The following is an 18,574-nucleotide window of genomic DNA, read 5'->3' on the forward strand; positions in this document are numbered from 1 at the left end:
ATACACATATATCATAACATTTCCAAACGTTAATCACATGACCCAGCTATGTGCACATTCCTTCTTCAAAAGCACTTCAAAAATGGGGTTGCCAGAAACATTTTCTGGGGGGAAATCCTGTACTTTACAGCTGCACTTGAGTACCCATTAAAGGCCAAGAAAAGGCAAAAATATACATACACCTCAGTAATGGTTGCATTGACATGACTAACATCTACCTGTCCCTGTGCACAAAGACGTTTTTTGAACATGAATGAATAAAATGCCACTTGTGACATAGCCTTTAATCTCACACCAGGTAGAGAATATAGAAATTCTCCCAAATCCAACCCTAACTGGCCTTTAGGCTGATTCCCCTCTCAAGATGGTCCAGTCCCCCTCAAGAGGGTCCAGTGCCATAATTTGGGGAAATTCAAGCCACACCTTGCCCATTTTCTTTTTGATAACAATTCATTTCATTTGAAATGTGGTGAGAAATGCAGTAACTTTAACATATTCTGCTCATTTTGACTTGAATCTGATTGTAGCAAATGGCTCCAAATCTCCTAAGTTCATTTTCCTGCGCACAACATTCATAAAGGCAGATGAAATTCTTTGATGTCCATTTAGGGAGTCTATATTCATCTGCATTTTCTTTTTTCACTTGCCAGAAAATGTAACTGAAGTGGCAATAAAGGATAAGGAGCAGGATGCGATGGAAGCGTATGAAGTCAAGGTCAGAATCCTTTTTGTGGCTTATTTTGCAGTGCATGACATAGCCATCCCCTTATCATTTATTTATAAATCTTAGTAGTAAATCAGTAATGTGGGAAATGAATCAAAGTCCCCTGAGTGTAAATCAAAGCAAAAAGCTGCAAGTGAAATTCCTGTGGGTTTTGTGTGACCTTGGTGTTGCATGGGGATGGTAAAATCACCAAGGAGAAGCATTTCCCCCTCTGCTCTTGCTCCTGGATTTCTGGGTCTGAATGTTTTTTCAGCTTTTCTGTTATTTTTTGCAGCTAGCACAGTTGTTCAAATAAATACAAGTACAAGCAATGAAATAATAACATAATGTAATAAAATATACATTTTAGCTGGCTGGTGACATGTGTATTTGTAGCAGCAATTTAATTGCAGTATGCGATCCTGTCAAAGCTGGTTCAGACTGGGATTCAAAATAGTCCCTGGCATTTCAAGTACACAGAGGCACAAACAGCCCCCACCAGTCCAATAAATAGTGACTGTCTATGGCATCTTACAGCAGCCCCTCTGGCATTTGTCAGAATAAACAGATTGCCAGGCCTGTACCAGAGAACAGGGCATTCACTATGCCTAACAAATTTTTGCATTTAACTTCCCCTTTAACCAGATGCATTAGTATGCAAACGGCTGCAATAATTAAGGTGCTTAATCCAAAAAAAACAATAATTTCAACGAATGTATTTTTTTTCTGTTTTTGTTGCCTGTATCTGTTCTGTATAGATCATGAAATAGTATAGTATCTGCAATAATACATGCAGTTAAATGAGGGAGACAAATACAGACCTCCTATGGTTTTGTGCATTTATAGTTTACTGCCAGTCACTTGCATAGAGTGGCGTGTAGTGCTGAAACGTATGGGCTTATTTATCAATCTTTGATTTTGTGAATTCAAGTTTGTTTATAATGCTCGCTTATTTATTAATGTCGTAAGCTTGTGCGATAAAAAAATCTACTACCTCAAATTTTGAGGTTCACAAACTAAAATACTACTCAAAAAGTCGAATATCTCGAATTGAAAATATGTCTTGACTTTGCCTAGGACAACTCCCATTGACTTTTTTAGAAACTCGCAAGCTTTTAGATGGTGACGTTTTACATTCGTGTTTTTGCACTTAATAAATACCAGACATTCGAGTTTTTGAACCATAACTCAAATTTAACTCGACTGTTAATAAATCTCCCCCTTAGTCATGTTCATTTGTCTTAGAAGGTCCTGGAGATGCAGATGGAGAGCCACCGAGAGGCCCATCACAAACAACTGGCTCGTCTCAGGGATGAAATTAACGAGAAACAGAAGATCATTGATGAGCTCAAAGAGTAAGAAGGATTTACTGAAACTTTTCTTAGTAATCAGGTATAGCGAATTGATCAACTGAGCAGGCACTGACACTGGATCATCAGATCAGAGCACAACAGGTCTACATGTTAAAGGCAATGTATCATTTCCTAAACAGTTTGTTTCTTGGGAGAATGTCACACCTGCCCTTTTATGTCCCCATGGAAAAAAAAATAAACCACAAAACCGTGGTGACAAAACATAAACAAACTCCACCCGTTACATTTACAATTTACAAATAGGAATAGTGATGCTTAGTACATAAGACTGAAACATTAAGAGAAATCATGTGATAGCTGACATCTTATCAGGATCAGATTTAACCTGCCTGAATGTTTTTGGAGAGAGGGAGGAAAATTTAGGCTAATGCCACACAGGGTTGATTCACGGCCAGCAGGCAGAGAGAATGCAGAGGAAACCCACATTAGTATGGAAAGAACATACAAACTCATGCAGATAATGTTGGCAGGACCCAGTCCAGTCCTGTCCAGTAAACCCCCTGCTGCCCCTTAGTATGTATAGTATCAACACTGGAAAAGAGCCAAAAAGTGTTATGTGCTGAACCTCAGTAGGAAGGGGTTTAACCAGGCTTATGAAAAACTGTAGTGCAGAGAATACACAGCGGCAGACCCTTAAAAAATATAAAGCAGAGATTTAAGGAAGTATTTAAGTAGAACATGTATAGAGCAAAGGATTAAATCATATAAAATATGTGGGAAACCAATACACAAAATAAATAACAGAAACAGAAACTTCTACTCTATTTAAAGAAATTCTAAATTACATTTGCATATTTTCCTGAACTATTTTGTTCTTAGCAGCAACTGAACTTCTGCCTCAGTACCCAGTTTGTTACAGAACAGAACTATACATGTATTTGCTTTAACTATGAAAATGATTATGAAATGATATTTAGCACATAGTCTGGGCCAGAAGTTAAAAAAATATGCACGCACCAGAAAAATAAGCCATGCCCAGTGGCCAAATGGAAATAAGGCCCTACCCACTGACTTACCCACCAATACGGCCATTATCACACCTACGTTAAAAGCAAAAACCCTAGCCTTTGATGGCACTGTGTGTCCCTCAGCATGCTATGACACAGTGTGGCCCCCAGTGTTTCATGACTGTGTGCCCCCAGCATTTCATGATACAGTATGAACCCCAGCATTTAATTACACAGTGTGGCACACTGTCTGGTCCCACCAAATCTGATAAAGTATTTTTACCCCCTTTCAATATAACAAAATCTGAAAGCTGGAAAATGAAAGTGCATTTATTTATTTTTTTTGCACTGGATAGTTAAAATAATAACAAACACATGGATTTATCTCATTAAACAAATAAAATGATGTTGAAAAATCTCATTTATTTAACTTATGTAACTTATGAACAATGGGGTAAACTGCCCACTAATAAATTAAATGACTGTGCCAACACCTACCTGCACACAAACCCCCACAGGCACCCAAAGTGAATACTGCCAAAAACCTTGGTACAAAATTGACTATTTTTACTGCTTTTTTGCTGGTCAGTCTGAATCAGAAGCTGCAGCTGGAGCTGGAAAAGCTTAGAGCTGATTACGAGAAGCTGAAGAGCGAGGAACATGAGAAGAGCCACAAGCTGCAGGAGCTGACGTGAGTCCCCTATAATCCACTTTTGTTATAACTGTTTGGCCTCCCAGAAAGGGGACAAGGCAGGGCCAAAGCACAAACATTTTCTGGTGTCAAGAGCTGGAAATGCTAACAGAGGGATACTCTATACTCTATATAGGAAAATGTGACAAACTGTACATATTTATCAGTAAGTAGTTTATTGGACAGAATGGAAGTGAAGTCATATACACTAGCGAACTGATGACAACCTTGCAAACATCATCAGAAACCGAGCTTTACAGATTGCCGGTTGCGCTTTCTTTGGAGCCCAAGGCACAATGTACTGTGCACAGCATTCCACTTCATTTGAAAGAAGTGCTAAGGATAGAGTGCAGGAGTGAGTCTGAAAGGACCATGGCACCTTGAGACCTTAGGAGTTTTGAGTAGCTTCCAGTTGATATCAGTCGGAAGCTCGATGAGTCACATTGCACCGGCAACTGCCTCATTACAGATTGCACATTTTTGGTCAAGAATAACTGTTCTGGGAGCAACCAGCAAATCTTACCAGTGATGTCAAGCACTACAGGTAGTGTAGATGAATATGTCTATGTGGCATTACCTTAAGACAATGGCACAAGGGTGGTTTTAGGCGTTCCAAACATCTGAGTAGCCCCCATAGACTTGCATGCGCCTACAAGAGTTGTGCAAGAACTTGTCAGGTGATAGTTGCCTCTGAACACAGCAGAACACTTTTCAAGGCAACTTTTGTTGCAGGAGTGATTTTAGGTGATTTACATCAAGGGTTGTTCACCTTTGTACAACGTTCACAAATCTAACAGTTCACATTATTAGAACAATCTTTGCCATATACTTAGTTTACAAATATGTGCAGTTGAAGACATAATCACCTCAGAATTATCCCAAAATAGGCCACACCCATCACTTCAGAAAACGGATCAAAGAGACAGAAGAAGGACTGATTTAACAGGTATAAAAAGTAGCAGTTCCAGTGGATGGATTTTCTAACGTGCTGAGAGCATTGTTAGTGGTTTAATAAGATTTGGACATTGAAGGTCAACAACCCCTTTAAGCATGTAGGGGTGGTTTTATGCTCTTTGTCACATTTTTGGACTTTTTAAAATGTACTCCCTCTGTATTCCATTGCTGTGCATCATTTTATAATCATTTCTTAGGTAATAAACTCTGCTCACCCCCTTCATGCAGGCATTAATATATTATTGGAGTAAATACTTCTTTAAAGTAGCCATGTATCTTTCCATATCTCCCTAAGCTGCACAGGGTACAAAATAAAGGGCCACATGAAAGCCAGTTAGAAGATTTAGAAAATATACTCTTCCTGTTTCAAATCAACAAATATTTTATACTGAACTTAGCCAGATGTCACATGTAGCTGAAAGAACATCCAACATGGAAAAACCTCCCCAGTCTCCTTCACTCACAACTCATGTTATTGAAAGTTATGGATTCCATCTCTGAAACTGACTTTCTTCTGTAGATTTCTGTACGAGAAACACGAACAATCCAAACAGGATCTTAAAGGGTTGGAGGAGACAGTCGTAAGTATTACCATGCCTTGGGATTTTTTCTTTTCTGCTATGAAGTCACTTGAAATTGTTAGGTATCCCACACATTTGCAGTTTAACCAAGATGCTAATTCCAAACTCTCTAGGTTTACTTAAATAAGTTATTAAACAAGGTAAAGATTGTCCAGGGCCACCATCAGGGGGACGCCTTGTGGCAGAGGGGGTATCAAGAGCCAAAAAGGTGTGATTTGTGGGTTGCGATGGGGCTTGCAGGGGAGAGGTGGGGTTTGGGCAGATCAAGGGTGAGTTTTTAGGATAATGGGACATGATAGGAGTGGATCAGATGTGAAGACTGTTTTGAACAAATGAGCACACGCACCGCAGCAGAGTTGCAAAACTTATAAACTCCATCCATTTTCTTGGCTTTATTCCTTTTTTTTTATAGGGTAATAACTAGGGGTAGGCAGAATAGCTGGCCAGCTGGCAGTAGTTTTGCACAATTTAGTGTCGTCAGCAAAAATAGAAACAGTGCTTTCTATGCCCACCTCCAGGTCATTAATAAACAAGTTAAAAAGCAAAGGCCCAAGGACTGACCCTGCGGTACTCCTCTAACAACACTGGGCCAATTAGAAAATGTTCCATTTACCACCACTCTTTGTAATCTATCCTTCAGCCAGTTCTCTATCCAATTACAAATATTATGTTCTAGGCCAATATTCCTCAGTTTGATCATTAACCTTCTGTGAGGTACTGTATCAAACGCTTTTGCAAAGTCCAACTGCCATTCCAGCATTGAGGTTCCTGCTTTCCTCCTCATAAAAGGCAACTAAATATGTCTGGCAAGATCTGTTACACATAAAACCATGCTGGCACAAACTTATAGTATTGTAAACTGCAATGTATTCAAGTACCTTATCCCTTATTACCCCTTCCAAAAGCTTTCCTACTACTGATGTCAGACTAACAGGCCTATAGTTTTCAGGCTGAGAACGGGATCCCTTTTTAAATAACCACATTAGCAATTCGCCAGTCTCTCGGCACCATGCCAGACCTCAACGAATCCTGAAAAATTAAGTGAAGAGGCTTGGCAATCACAGCGATAACTCTTTTAATACCCTGGGATGAATCCGATCCGGTCCTGGACCTTTGTTTACCTTTATATGTCTAAAAAAAAGTTGCTTTTGAATTTCCTCCTGAGTGACCCATGCGTCGTTAACTAAATTACTAGAACTGGGCATATTAAAAGAGAAGCCTTCATTAGCTGGCTCCTCAGATGTATAGACAGATGAAAAATAAGAGTTCAAAATTTCAGCTTTTTCCCCGTTCTCATCAACCAACGTACCCCCCCTTGATAATAAGGTTCCCACCCCTTCTTGCTTCATTTTTTTACTATTCGCATAATTAAAAAATAATTTTGGATTCTTTTTACTCCTAGCTGCAATATCCCTTTCCATCTCTATTTTAGCTTGCCTGATAGCTTTTTTGCATGCTTTATTTGCTTCCTTGTACCTGATGAAAGTTTCTGCTGTCCCAGCTAACTTGAATGCTGTAAAAGCACGTTTTTTCTTACCAACCTCAACACTAACACCTTTATTCATATACCTGCAAAGCAATGTTTTAAAGCTGTTCCATTTTCCTTCTGTGTCTAAGCCCATGAAAGGCCTTTCCCAGTTGACACATGTACTCTTTGTAGATGTAAATATCACTGAAGATGTAAAATGAAGATGGAAAATGGCCACCTCGTGATAGCTGCTATTTGCTTTAGAAAAATGTGATGGTGCTGGCAAATAGAGGGGATATATGCAGTACAAATGGTGTGGTTTTGGTAGGGGAAATGTGCCCAACTTATATACATGATAGGAAAATGTAGGGTTTACGTGTCCTTTATTATGATATCAATCTGTTCTTTAAGTATTCATTTTGGGGTTATAGTTTTCCTTTGATATTTTTGGAAGATCCATTTCTTGGCATACCTTTTATATTTTGTTTCCTTATCTCTTTTCATTCTGTCATCCCTTCGTTCTATTAAATTTTAGGCCCGTGAACTCCAGACCCTCCACAACCTTCGGAAGCTTTTTGTTCAAGACGTCACATCTCGAGTCAAGAAAGTAAGCTGTCCTCTAGTAGCTCATTACTGATATAGCATACAGTATGCTGAAAATGTGCCCTGGTATTTGCACTGTGCCAGTGATTAGAATGCCAAATATTATCATTCCTGGAGCAAGTTCCTGTATTTATTTGGAAGCTTAGTTGTACAGGAAGAATAGATGTACAATATCATTGTCTGATGGTTATTCAGTGACAGTTCAGCCTTTGGCAAACCCCTAGTATCCTACAACAGCCTTTGCACATTGGCAGCGCAGAATAAGAAATCTATGGCATTGAAGCTCCAACCACAACTGTGCATCGACCCACCCATAAAACAAATATCCATAAATAGTCTTGAGTGTTGTGGTGATTGGCAATTATTGGTCAACAGCCCAGGTATCTGACCCCCTTTATAGTGGAGAGCCTGGTGATACAGCATCTCAGTGCTACATTTTTTGTTGTGCTTGTGATTGTCCAGAGTGCTGAAATGGAACCCGAGGACAGTGGGGGGATACACTCACAGAAACAGAAGATTTCCTTTCTTGAGAACAACCTGGAACAGCTTACAAAGGTTCACAAACAGGTAGGTACTCCATCCTGTGCTCTTGGCTCCACATTGAATACATGGAAGTGGCAACACAGAGCTTTACTTTATGCTGTGTTTCCATTCAGGTTATGCTGCTTTTTTATGACAGTGATCAATGGTGATGTCTCTGTAACTGCATAGTATTTGTTCTCATATTGTTCTTCACTGCAAACCTTTTTGGTGCCTGGCAATCTGTTTTGTCTGCTTTTGCCATGTTTTACTGTTTTTTTGTTCTGCGCAGTTGAGAACTGCAGAAGAAAGCCAGTATAACCTGCAGGTGCCATACAGGGAACATTATTCTAACTTTTTTGTGGAAATTATGGTTCTTAACTTTCATCTTTTGCGAATGGATTCTTGATTTAAACAACAGTTTCTTACTTTGATAAAATTTGCTTTTTTAATTCATAGATTAAAACCAGACATGGATATAAACACGTAGACCAATACACCATAGACTACAATTGCCTTGGGGTAAAACTGTGCTTCAAACAAGGCAGTTTGCTATTTTCATGTATTTAGTAACTACTAAGTTAACACATAGCAGATGAAAAATAATGCCTGCATGCATTTATAGGCAGTCAGTATGTGTAGATAGATGGCCACTCTGTCATGTAGAGTACTTTGTCATTGTCATGCTTTCAGCTAATGTGCCAGTTCATCTTCAATTATTTGCCTATAATGAGCTATATGTAATACCCACTAACCATCAGATGAGTCTATTTTCTTGCTTTTTTGATCATAAGCATATTATGAGCATAGTTTACAACTGTTGATGCTGCTAAATACCAATTTTAGAAGCTTAATTACCAAATACTACTGATTATAGATTATGAAGCAGATTTATTAAATACTAAACTGAGGAATTTTCAGCATTTATTAATTACAAGAATTGTTACTGTTTATTATAATATGCTCCCATGTTTGACTTGTTCTGATCTGCAGCGCCTCATCGCTTCCTCCAGTTTCAACCATTCAGGCTGTTGGCCTAAGGAACAGAATAATGGAAGGTAGCCATAATTGTATATGACCGCTCATATGGTATCTGTCTGTTAGACCCACAGACTGATCAGTCATATACTGTGAAGGATTGGCCAGTGTATGCCCACCTTTACTTTAATGGCTAGAAAGTCTTCTAATCCCACCCATCCCTTCTTTCTTAATAACTGCTTATTCAGTCTGCTTATTGTAAGGTACCACCAAGAGCAGCTAGCATTAGTTTCTAAAGAAATTCTGAGGAAATTTCAAGTGAAACAAAATACCAGATTCTTTAAAATTCAGCAGCTTTATTCAAAATGCTTTAAGTACATGAGTCTTGGACCAGGATGAATTGGATGAGCATGTGCCAGGACTGGGCTGACACATTTTGGGCACTTCTGCCCTTAGTTATATGCTGTCAATATTATGCCCTATCTACAGAAAAAAGAAACGCAGTATGCTAATTATGTATATACCAAAGCACAAATGCAAGTATTAACAACAAGTAATAAAGTAACATAGTATTGCATACAATCAGATAAAGTGTGTAATATCCTACCTCGTATTTATACCTCCTAGGTATATGCAAGTGCTTGTATATTCTTTATATGTTTCATATCTTGTATGCTGTTTTTAGGAACAGTTGCCTGTCCTATGTATTTTTTGCAGTGCTGACATTCTTGTTCATAGACCACTTATATCGCTTTCCTTGAACAAGGCATTCCTAGATAGAAATACACCCCTAGTGCTCACTGCTAGACAGTATTGTTCCATTGCTATTAACAGAGAATACTTTGGCACTTTCAATTATTTTGAAGCTCTTCATACCATATAGCTGTTGTGGAAATCGATTACAACATTGTATATATATCAATGTATTTTTCCTTTTTCAGCGTTTAGATTTAAGGGTGGAACAGGAACCTAGGTGTTGAGAATTAATTTTTCTCTTTAATTCTTATGGGTTTGAGTCTTTAAGAGCCCCCTAAATTAAATCTTGAACTACAGTGTTTCTTCCTTTATCTTTCATTATTCCAGTCTCTGGCTTCACTTTATTTTAGCAAAATTCTATTCTACATTCATATTTATACATGTTTCACATTCAGCTTTTTTCCAGCTTTGCACATCCAATTAACTATAACAAGCAATCTATATTCAATGATTCCCATTTGTATCCCACATTCCCTCCCTGCTGCCTTCCATTTAGCTGGATGACTGGGTATCAAAGGTACTGAATGATACTAACGCAGAGATGTCTGCCTAACTCCAGTTCTGCTGATCATGCCTCACCAGTCCCTTTAGTTCCATTTCTCATCCAGCTCATCCTAAACACTCCGCAGTCACCTGTAGCATGAACTGAAGAAATACATTGCTTAAGCAGAAAGGGAGTGACTATAACACTGTGTTAGAGATCAATGTAGTTTACAAAGCAAGGAAATTATAAACACAACCATGACTTGGTGATGCTCTGCAGCTGATCTGGAGTCAAGGTGGCAGCTCTAGAAAAGTGCTGACACGTGCTACTGGATGCAGCATATTACCGCAGAGCTCAGCTTGCTTTTCAAATCATAGAACTATAAAAAGAGTAGATGGATACCATTTAGCCAGCATCATGATCATCCTTCAGGAACTCCCTATTTTTCCCTCTATTACTGATAATGATTAGGATTTGTGGGATCCCTCATTATTCAAGGCCAAACCAGAGGTTTTTAGATTTTGTCCACAAGCCCCTTTGTGGGTCCACATTTGTTTAGGCCCCTTCACAAGTTTATGGAAATATGGTTATAACTATACTTACCTCCACATTTCACTTTACCGTGTTTCAGGCAACACCCCCATAATTACAAGAGTCCACTGCTTCATTGGCAGCTAAGGGGGTTAAATAGTAAAAGGTAAGAATAAGCCAACACAAGATAAATACATAATTATAGCAAATATCCAGCTCATAGGCAGGTCGAGACTGCCAATCTATAGATTCTGACAGACACAAGAGGAGATGCTATAAATTGCCGTAGATACTGATTACTCGGCCTGTAGGGGGCTGTTAGTGCCTCTGTACTTGAAATGTCATAGCCTACTGAGAAACCCTGTCCAGGCCTACTCATAGATCATTTTAATTCAGTCTCAGAGCATTATTTCTGCTTATTAAGGTTAAAAACATAATTTTAGTTTGGAACTGCTTATATTGCAGTTTTAATAAATAACTTTCTTTAAGTTCTAGAGTGGGAATGGAGGAACTCATAGACCCGTATTTCCCAGAACAGTTTATGCAGAGGAAGTGTTTTTCCTAGGGCTGAAAGCCCTTATGTGTAAATGAGGCTGTAACTGCTGTTTTTATACAGCGTTTGGCTCTTTGTAATACACATCATTTCATATCTTTATCCATACTTCTTGTGCTTTTCCATTTTGGATCTCTTCTTCCTTTTGCATGTCATCACTGGGCACATTATCATTTAAATTCCATAAACGGTCAATGCTGTTACACGTTGTTCGAGTAACAAGTGGCATGATGATTGACGTTACTTGGTAGGCACTCTACCGGTTCTGTACTGTTATTCGGCTTTAAACAGCAAACTGCTTGAATGTGACAGTCAGACATGGCCGTTCATATATAGAAGTGTGTTTCACTTTACTGCATAAACTGATATGTTAGGTAACAACTTGTATTTCTTCCAGGGGAACCAATAACACATTTTGGGCAGTCAGGTTCCTCCAAACTATAAATAATACATTGGTCAACAAATTAATTTTTGGAAAGCCTTATTCTGATCTCTTCTGATTTCTCTGATTTTTGCTCATACAGCTCTCTAGATACCCTTTTACTTATGTTCACCCAATAATCATCCCAAGTATCTTCACCATGGGCAAACCCTCCACATTTTCTTACTTGTATTTGGAAGAAGCCTATTTATGCTCTTTGTTCATTCCCTACATGCATTTTGAATACAGAATGTGGAAGTATTGCACTTTTACTGGAAGATTGTCTGAAAATGATGATAAAGCCTTAATGCCTGCCAAACTCCCATTGGGTCCATTTGTTTTAATATTTTCCATAACCTGTTGGATTTAAAGCTATATAATATGAATCAACTGACAAATTACTGATCCTTATTCTTACGGAAAGATTTGGTTGAATGTCAGCCTGTCCCTTTTAAGCGCTCTTGCATTGTTAAAATACACACTGACAACCAATTATTTTAAATGAGTTTGTGAAACTGTGAATAATTCTGAGTTCTTTAGTATAAGCAGGCAGGTAATTTTGCAAGGTCAAAAAAACCTAACAGCTCGTATTTTAGTAATTTCCTTCAAAACACATTTTGAAAGTAACTTTTTGAAAGAAAAAAAAAGCTTTTTAAGTTTGCTCTTTAAGTAAAATTATACCCTGTGTTACCCTCTATTGAGTATAATAACTGCAAAATCTGTGTCTAAGCAACCTCCAAAATCACAAAAGCCTGCAAAACACTGAAAAAAGTTAGGAAGTCCATCTATACATACAATAGGTTATGGTGCTCCAGCAATATAGAAACAAAATACTGTATTAAAAGTGCACTCAAATCTCATGTAAATAAAAGCATTTCTGCCCCCCCTCCCCTAACTGCATCAGTGCCCCCAAATCTGCTTCCTTTTCCTACCTGTTGAGAAGAAACAGAGTAATGCAGTGGTGTTGAATGTTGCTCTCTTGCACTGCTGAATCATCTCCTGTAAAACATCACAACAGTCACAACTGATCAACAGTGAGAATAAGAACACTGAGTGGATATATGTCCCTTTAGAAAAAAAAACCTCTTCATTCTCAGGTTCTAAGCTGTAATATGGCAATTACCACCTGTTTGTCAGTGCGATGCCAGGAACCAACTAGAGTCTGATCATTATGCCCCCTTTATCATTCAATAACACCTTTTTAACTAACAATACAACAATCCATCTTTTTCTTTACACCAATTTTAGGTGTCAGATTTGACTTTTACCTTCCTTTTATCTCTTTTTAGTCTTTGTGTTCTGTATTCTTGTAAACTTTGTTAAGCTGCCAGTTTGGCCTAGATGTACAAGAAGGATTTATTTGGTATGAAGGTCTCTAAGAGGGATTAAGGGTAATGAGATTTACAGCTCTATTGCTTTGAAACTGCAATCAGTAATATGGTCAAATCCCACATCATGAGTTTCATAGTTGATTCTTTTCAGACAGTCAGTGTTGCTTTTTTAACTGAGAAATAAAGCTCAATAGAGAATTAGAAATGCTGCACCTTATACGGTGTGCTTCCTTACCAGCCCATTTACATTTAAGACCTGTGCCCCTGAATGCCCTTAGTAGCTCCCCAAGGAACCCAACCCAGCAAGGAAAACAATATGTGGATCAGTTTATCATTTAAATTAGTTTCCAACCTGTACAGCTACTTTCTTGTAAAAAAAACCCAACTGGTAGATATCAGGGTAAATAGCATGACACCAGAAGAAATTCCTTCCTATAAGTGCCTCAAACAAAAGTTTTTTTAATAAGTGTACTATACTCCAGCGAGATTAGCCTGAACATACCCATCCTGAATTGACATTTTATCCAAGGTTGCCTCTTGTTTGCATGTGTTCTGGAAATTTACTTTGACACAGGCTTTTTGGAAGACTATACTCGGTTTTATAAATCAGAGACAGACCATCATGGTTTTCTCCCAGTCTGAAGAATCGTATATTTTATGTCCACGTAAGACAATTAGTAATTACAAATTCCCCTCTGTAACTTGCATGTGAAGATCAGATAATCTGCAGCCTGAACAATTATAATAGGGATAGTGCCAGAATTCCACATTGTGATCAGCTGGTGAATTATGAGTTAAATTGAACTGTGATATGCAGCAGAAGTATTGGCCCATTTGGTCAGATACCTGGAAATTGGTCTTTCAGGGTAACTTTACAGTTACAGTAGCTAAATGGAAGCACTGTATTTCTTAAAAAGGATGGGGATATGTATTTTTTGGTGTCTTCCATGGATGGAGATAATAGAATTAAGAAATCCCGGCTAGTGCAGTTGCAGTAAAATCCAAGCTGCTGATCTTTGTGTGTAGCCCTGGGTGGTTTTCATGCATGGCCTACACAGTATTGAAAACTAAGCAAGGGGTTTGAAAAACTATGCAAGAGCAAGTTAAAGTCTTTATTACAGTGGCTTGTGACCTATTTTGTTGGGATTCACAAATCAGTTGCCATGCTGCTACTTTGATACAATGATATATACTTTTCTTGCACCATAATTCATTCTAAATATATGGAGTGATCCTTATTCTTAATCTGGGCCTGAGCTGATTGTTGTGGGTAGATTATGATACTACTGACTGGGCCAGGATGATGGTAACCTGATACTGATGGGCCTTATGCATAGCCTGCCAGCATGTGCTGAATGGGATGGTTACGCGTCTGAGAATAATAAATTAAAGTCTATTGTATCACCTCAGAGTATCTGTACTTCAGTAACAGTAAAATGAAATATATTTCTGACTGTGTGACATATTTCAGCCCATCACAAACTGCGTTTCACTGGCATCCCTTGCTTGTTGCTTTGAGCATCCAGACACTTCTCTGCTTGCATGTCATACGGAGGGTATCACGCGTGCACGGTGTATGTAGCCAACACAATTATGTCAGTGTTCCTATACTTCTCTGATGAATATGTTGCTACAGCAGTCATTTAACCGTTTTCTTAGAAATTTCAATTGCCAGATAAAATTGCATTCTGCATTTTTTTTGTTATGAAAGAATTAGCACTTCTTATGTAGCCTTTGTCACATTTTACTTAACTGAATCAAGATCAGTGCTTTCCATATAACCCCATTGATCTGTGAATATTTTGTTGCCAAAGACAATATTGTATATAATGCAGCAGTTAAAAATATCATATCTAGTCTCAGGGCTGTGACACACGGGGATATAAGTTGCGCCGCGACAAATCTCTGTTGTCGCATGCGACTAATGGCATACGCGGTGCTACGATTTGCCGAAGTCACCAAAGTTTCCTCTCAAGGCAACTTTCGGCAAATCGCGGCGGTGCGTATGCCATCCCACCGGCGATTTACATTCTAGCCGGTTATCAGTATTATGCACCTTGTTATCAGTATTATGCACTTTAATGAATAGTCCTCTCTGTTGGATTCTGAAATTATATCCATCTCAGTCCTCACCCTGGGGGAGTGATTGTCACCAAGATTTCATTTCAATTACAGGTTGCTCCGTGAGAACTTGAAGCCTGTAGCCATATGATAAGGCATAAGTCACACACAACCTGCCTGTGTATCTAACAGATAATTTGAGGGGAACTGTCATAGCTATAAAATGTAAACTGTAGCAGATAATCAATAAATCTTTTTTTTTCTTATGGATTTTGAAATATAAATTTGATATATTTATGTTATTTGTCAATGTTTGCACTGCCAACAACTCGGTTATGCTGTCTGGCAGTTGTACATCACAAATCATGGGCTTGTGATAGAGTCAGATTTAAACCGTGGAAAACGGTAACTTAATGTAACATTATTTACCTGGTTTATATGCCTTTATCCAGCATGGGAGCCACAGTAAACTTGACTAGTTTTCTGTAGAAATAAATTGTTAGGTTTTTAGTAGAGATGCATGGGTACCTGTCATTTGTGCATTACAGCTGGGCTCCCCAGTGCTGCCACTTCATTAGGGCAGGTCAGGCTCGGCCTGTCAGGTCCCTTCTTAAGCTGGCCATACACGTGGCGATCTTTGTCAGATCCGCCACACACCATTCAGGGCTGAATCGGCAGGTAAGGAGGTAGAAACAATAGGATTTCTACCTCCTTCTGCCGATTCAGCGCTGAAGGGAGATTTTGGTCAGGCGCCTTCTATGGTGCCCGATCAAAATTTTCCAACTGGTCCGATCGGCGAGTCGGCCGATATCAGCAGCTTCCTGCGATATCGGTCGACTCGCCGACATACCATACACGCACCGAATATCGTACGAAATGAGGTTTCGTACGATATTATCGGTGCGTGTATGGCCACCTTTAATCCAAGGGCCAGGTTGGACACAGCTTGAAGTTAGAGTATGTTAATGTTGGCTGGAGTATTGACAACCTACGCATAACTAGTTGATAGTGATCATTAAGATATGTATGGGGTTATGTAACAAAAGGCAAGAAGTTTGCCCAAGAGCAGTAACCCATAGCAACTAATCAGCAGGTAGAATTTACTGGTCAGCTGTCTAAAAAGCAAACATCTTATTAGTTGCTATGGGTTACTTATGGGTTACTTATACTAGGCAAACGTTGTGCCTTTTATTACATATGGAGGTTAGAAGTTCAAAAAAAATATAAGAAAGGATTATTTTTGAATTAGGTGTATTAAACATAGAGAATTTTGTTTTATTTTAATGATAGTTCCACTTATTTTTCTTTCTTATATTATTACTCTAAATATTAACTGAATCCTATTTTAGCTGTTAATTGTGAGACTTTGCCATTTTAGAACAAGAGATGAAATCTAATATTTCCACACATTTATGGCTACTGTTCTGTCTTTTGGTGTCCTTTGGTGTCTCCAAGTTGGTTCGTGACAATGCAGATCTTCGTTGTGAGCTTCCTAAACTGGAAAAACGTCTTCGGGCTACAGCTGAGAGAGTTAAGGCCCTGGAGGGTGCACTGAAGGAGGCCAAGGAAGGAGCTATGAAAGACAAGAGGCGGTATCAACAGGAAGTAGATCGTATTAAGGAGGCCGTACGCTATAAGAACACAGTTAAACGTGCACACACAGCACAGATTGGTAAGAAACAAATTTTCAGTATACACATTTCATGTTCAAATTTTGTGGTGATGTTGCTAAGCTTCCAGATGGCGAAAAACTTTGGGTGCCTTCCTTGCCATGCTATGGTATCTCACTTTAAAGAGTATAAGAAAAATGGTTTACCATGGTAGAAAAGTGTTGAAGGCCAGCTAAAATTCCCCCCAAAAGATGTGGTTTTTTTTTTCAAATGTAGGCCAAGAATCAGCTGATCCGCTGGCCTCTGCCCACTCCTGTGTCTGCAAACTGTGTCAGCCTGGGTGCTAACATGGAATGGATTTTGGCGTGGAAATGCACGAGAATGCATTTTTTCCCTAAAATCCACTTCAAACACGTAGCACTAGCCTTAAAGGAATACTGTCATGTGAAAACAAGGGCGCTGTGCTGCTTCCCTTGGCCAGAAGCCCCATGCCACTTCACTTAGGGCCCCCCAAACTAAGCTATGATGCTTGGCAGGACTCATCTCCTTCAGGTCTTTCACTTGAGCATTGGCATTGAGCATCAGTTCTCTGCACATTCAGTTAAAGAGAAAAATTGATTAAAAATGCTTATAATGCATATATATTTCTATTAAGCATCCCACTCCCTTCTACTGTCTTCCCCATTCATTGCAGAGTATTTCTGCTTCCGTTAGCAGCTTGCAAACTACTCTAAGTTATAAAACTATTGTAAAGTGTCTAACATGATATATTCTTATTGCAGCAAAGCCCATCCGGCCTGGGCACTACCCTGCATCCTCACCCACCAACCCATATGGCATCCGGAATTCTGACTCAATCAGTTATACCAACAACCTCTTTCAGAACTACCAAAATATATACATGCGGGCAACCAGCCCAAGCAGTGAAACATTGTAAGTATACTTAAATGAAAAATTGGTTTTACTATCCCACAAATTGTATCTATTAACTTTTCTGCCTTAGTATGGACCCTCCCCTCCTCCTTCCAGATTGATTTCTGCCTGAAAATGGGCAGCTATCTATTGGGCAGGCTTGAATATCCCACTGGGTGAAGACTACATTGGAGCCTTGATGTGGTTTCTGCTGACTGGTCTGCATTGGCCTCTGTTATTATCCAAACCTTGGCCTGGGGGCCAAAGTCAGATCAGCCTGATTTGCCTCAGCCCTGATTTGCCTCTCCAAAAAAATGGATCTTTATTTGTATGACTAGCTTTAGTCTAAGCTTTAGTGCTTTTTTAATTACTGCTGGATTGTATTTGCATGTTTGGTCTAAATAAAGACAAAAATGCAGTAGGTAAAGATATGTAGTCTGTGGTACTGCAACTGTTGAACCACTGGACCCAGAAAGGTTGCTTATTCGTGCAGATTCATCTATTGCATTGCCATGTTCAATATTTTCACCAGCGGCAATCTCTTTTTGACATCCTGAGATCTCCCACATTAACTGTTGAATAAATAAAACCAGTTATAGAAACTTCTGAGGACTCCAAAAATGATTGATGATTAAGAATTATATGTTGTTTTTTTTAGTCAGGAAATCATTTTAGACATAATTTCTATGACTGTATGAATTATTATTATAAATGTATTTATTTATAATAAAATTAATATATATCACTAAGTTAAAACTAAGCTTTAATATCCCCATATTTTAATAGAGTTAATCACCTCTCCACAATACCACCACTACCACTTACATAAAGATAATATTTGAATCATTTGGACATTGTCTTTACTAGAGATCTTTCCTCCCTCTTCCTAGCTCCCTGCGCCCCTGTGATTTTATACCTCTGCGTGTCTCCCTCTAAAAATGTGTTATAGGGCAGCTATCATGCTAATTACATGCAAATACTTTTTGTACAACACCAAAGTATATAAGGCGGGCTCTGTAAGCCAGGTCTTGGCAACTGCAGTCTCCCTTCAGCAGAAGAAATAATAATGTATGTTCTGAGTACCAGCAGTAGTCTTCT

At 38.8% G+C, this 18,574-nt stretch overlaps 1 protein-coding gene across 4 annotated transcripts in view; it reads left to right on the top strand.

Moving 5' to 3' along the window:
- Nucleotides 1–18,574, top strand: part of kif5a (kinesin family member 5A) — a 74,802-nt gene that overhangs the window by 50,059 nt on the left and 6,169 nt on the right. Inside the window, exons 18-26 of one of the 4 annotated variants that reach the window (XM_031895597.1) lie at nucleotides 651–715; nucleotides 1,949–2,058; nucleotides 3,613–3,714; nucleotides 5,189–5,249; nucleotides 7,253–7,324; nucleotides 7,783–7,887; nucleotides 10,070–10,090; nucleotides 16,410–16,626; nucleotides 17,347–17,497. In XM_031895597.1, the coding sequence (XP_031751457.1) occupies nucleotides 651–715; nucleotides 1,949–2,058; nucleotides 3,613–3,714; nucleotides 5,189–5,249; nucleotides 7,253–7,324; nucleotides 7,783–7,887; nucleotides 10,070–10,090; nucleotides 16,410–16,626; nucleotides 17,347–17,497 (904 nt within the window). 4 annotated transcript variants of the gene reach the window in all.

This window comes from Xenopus tropicalis, chromosome 2 (assembly GCF_000004195.4).
Source record: "Xenopus tropicalis strain Nigerian chromosome 2, UCB_Xtro_10.0, whole genome shotgun sequence".
Classification (NCBI taxonomy): domain Eukaryota; kingdom Metazoa; phylum Chordata; class Amphibia; order Anura; family Pipidae; genus Xenopus; species Xenopus tropicalis.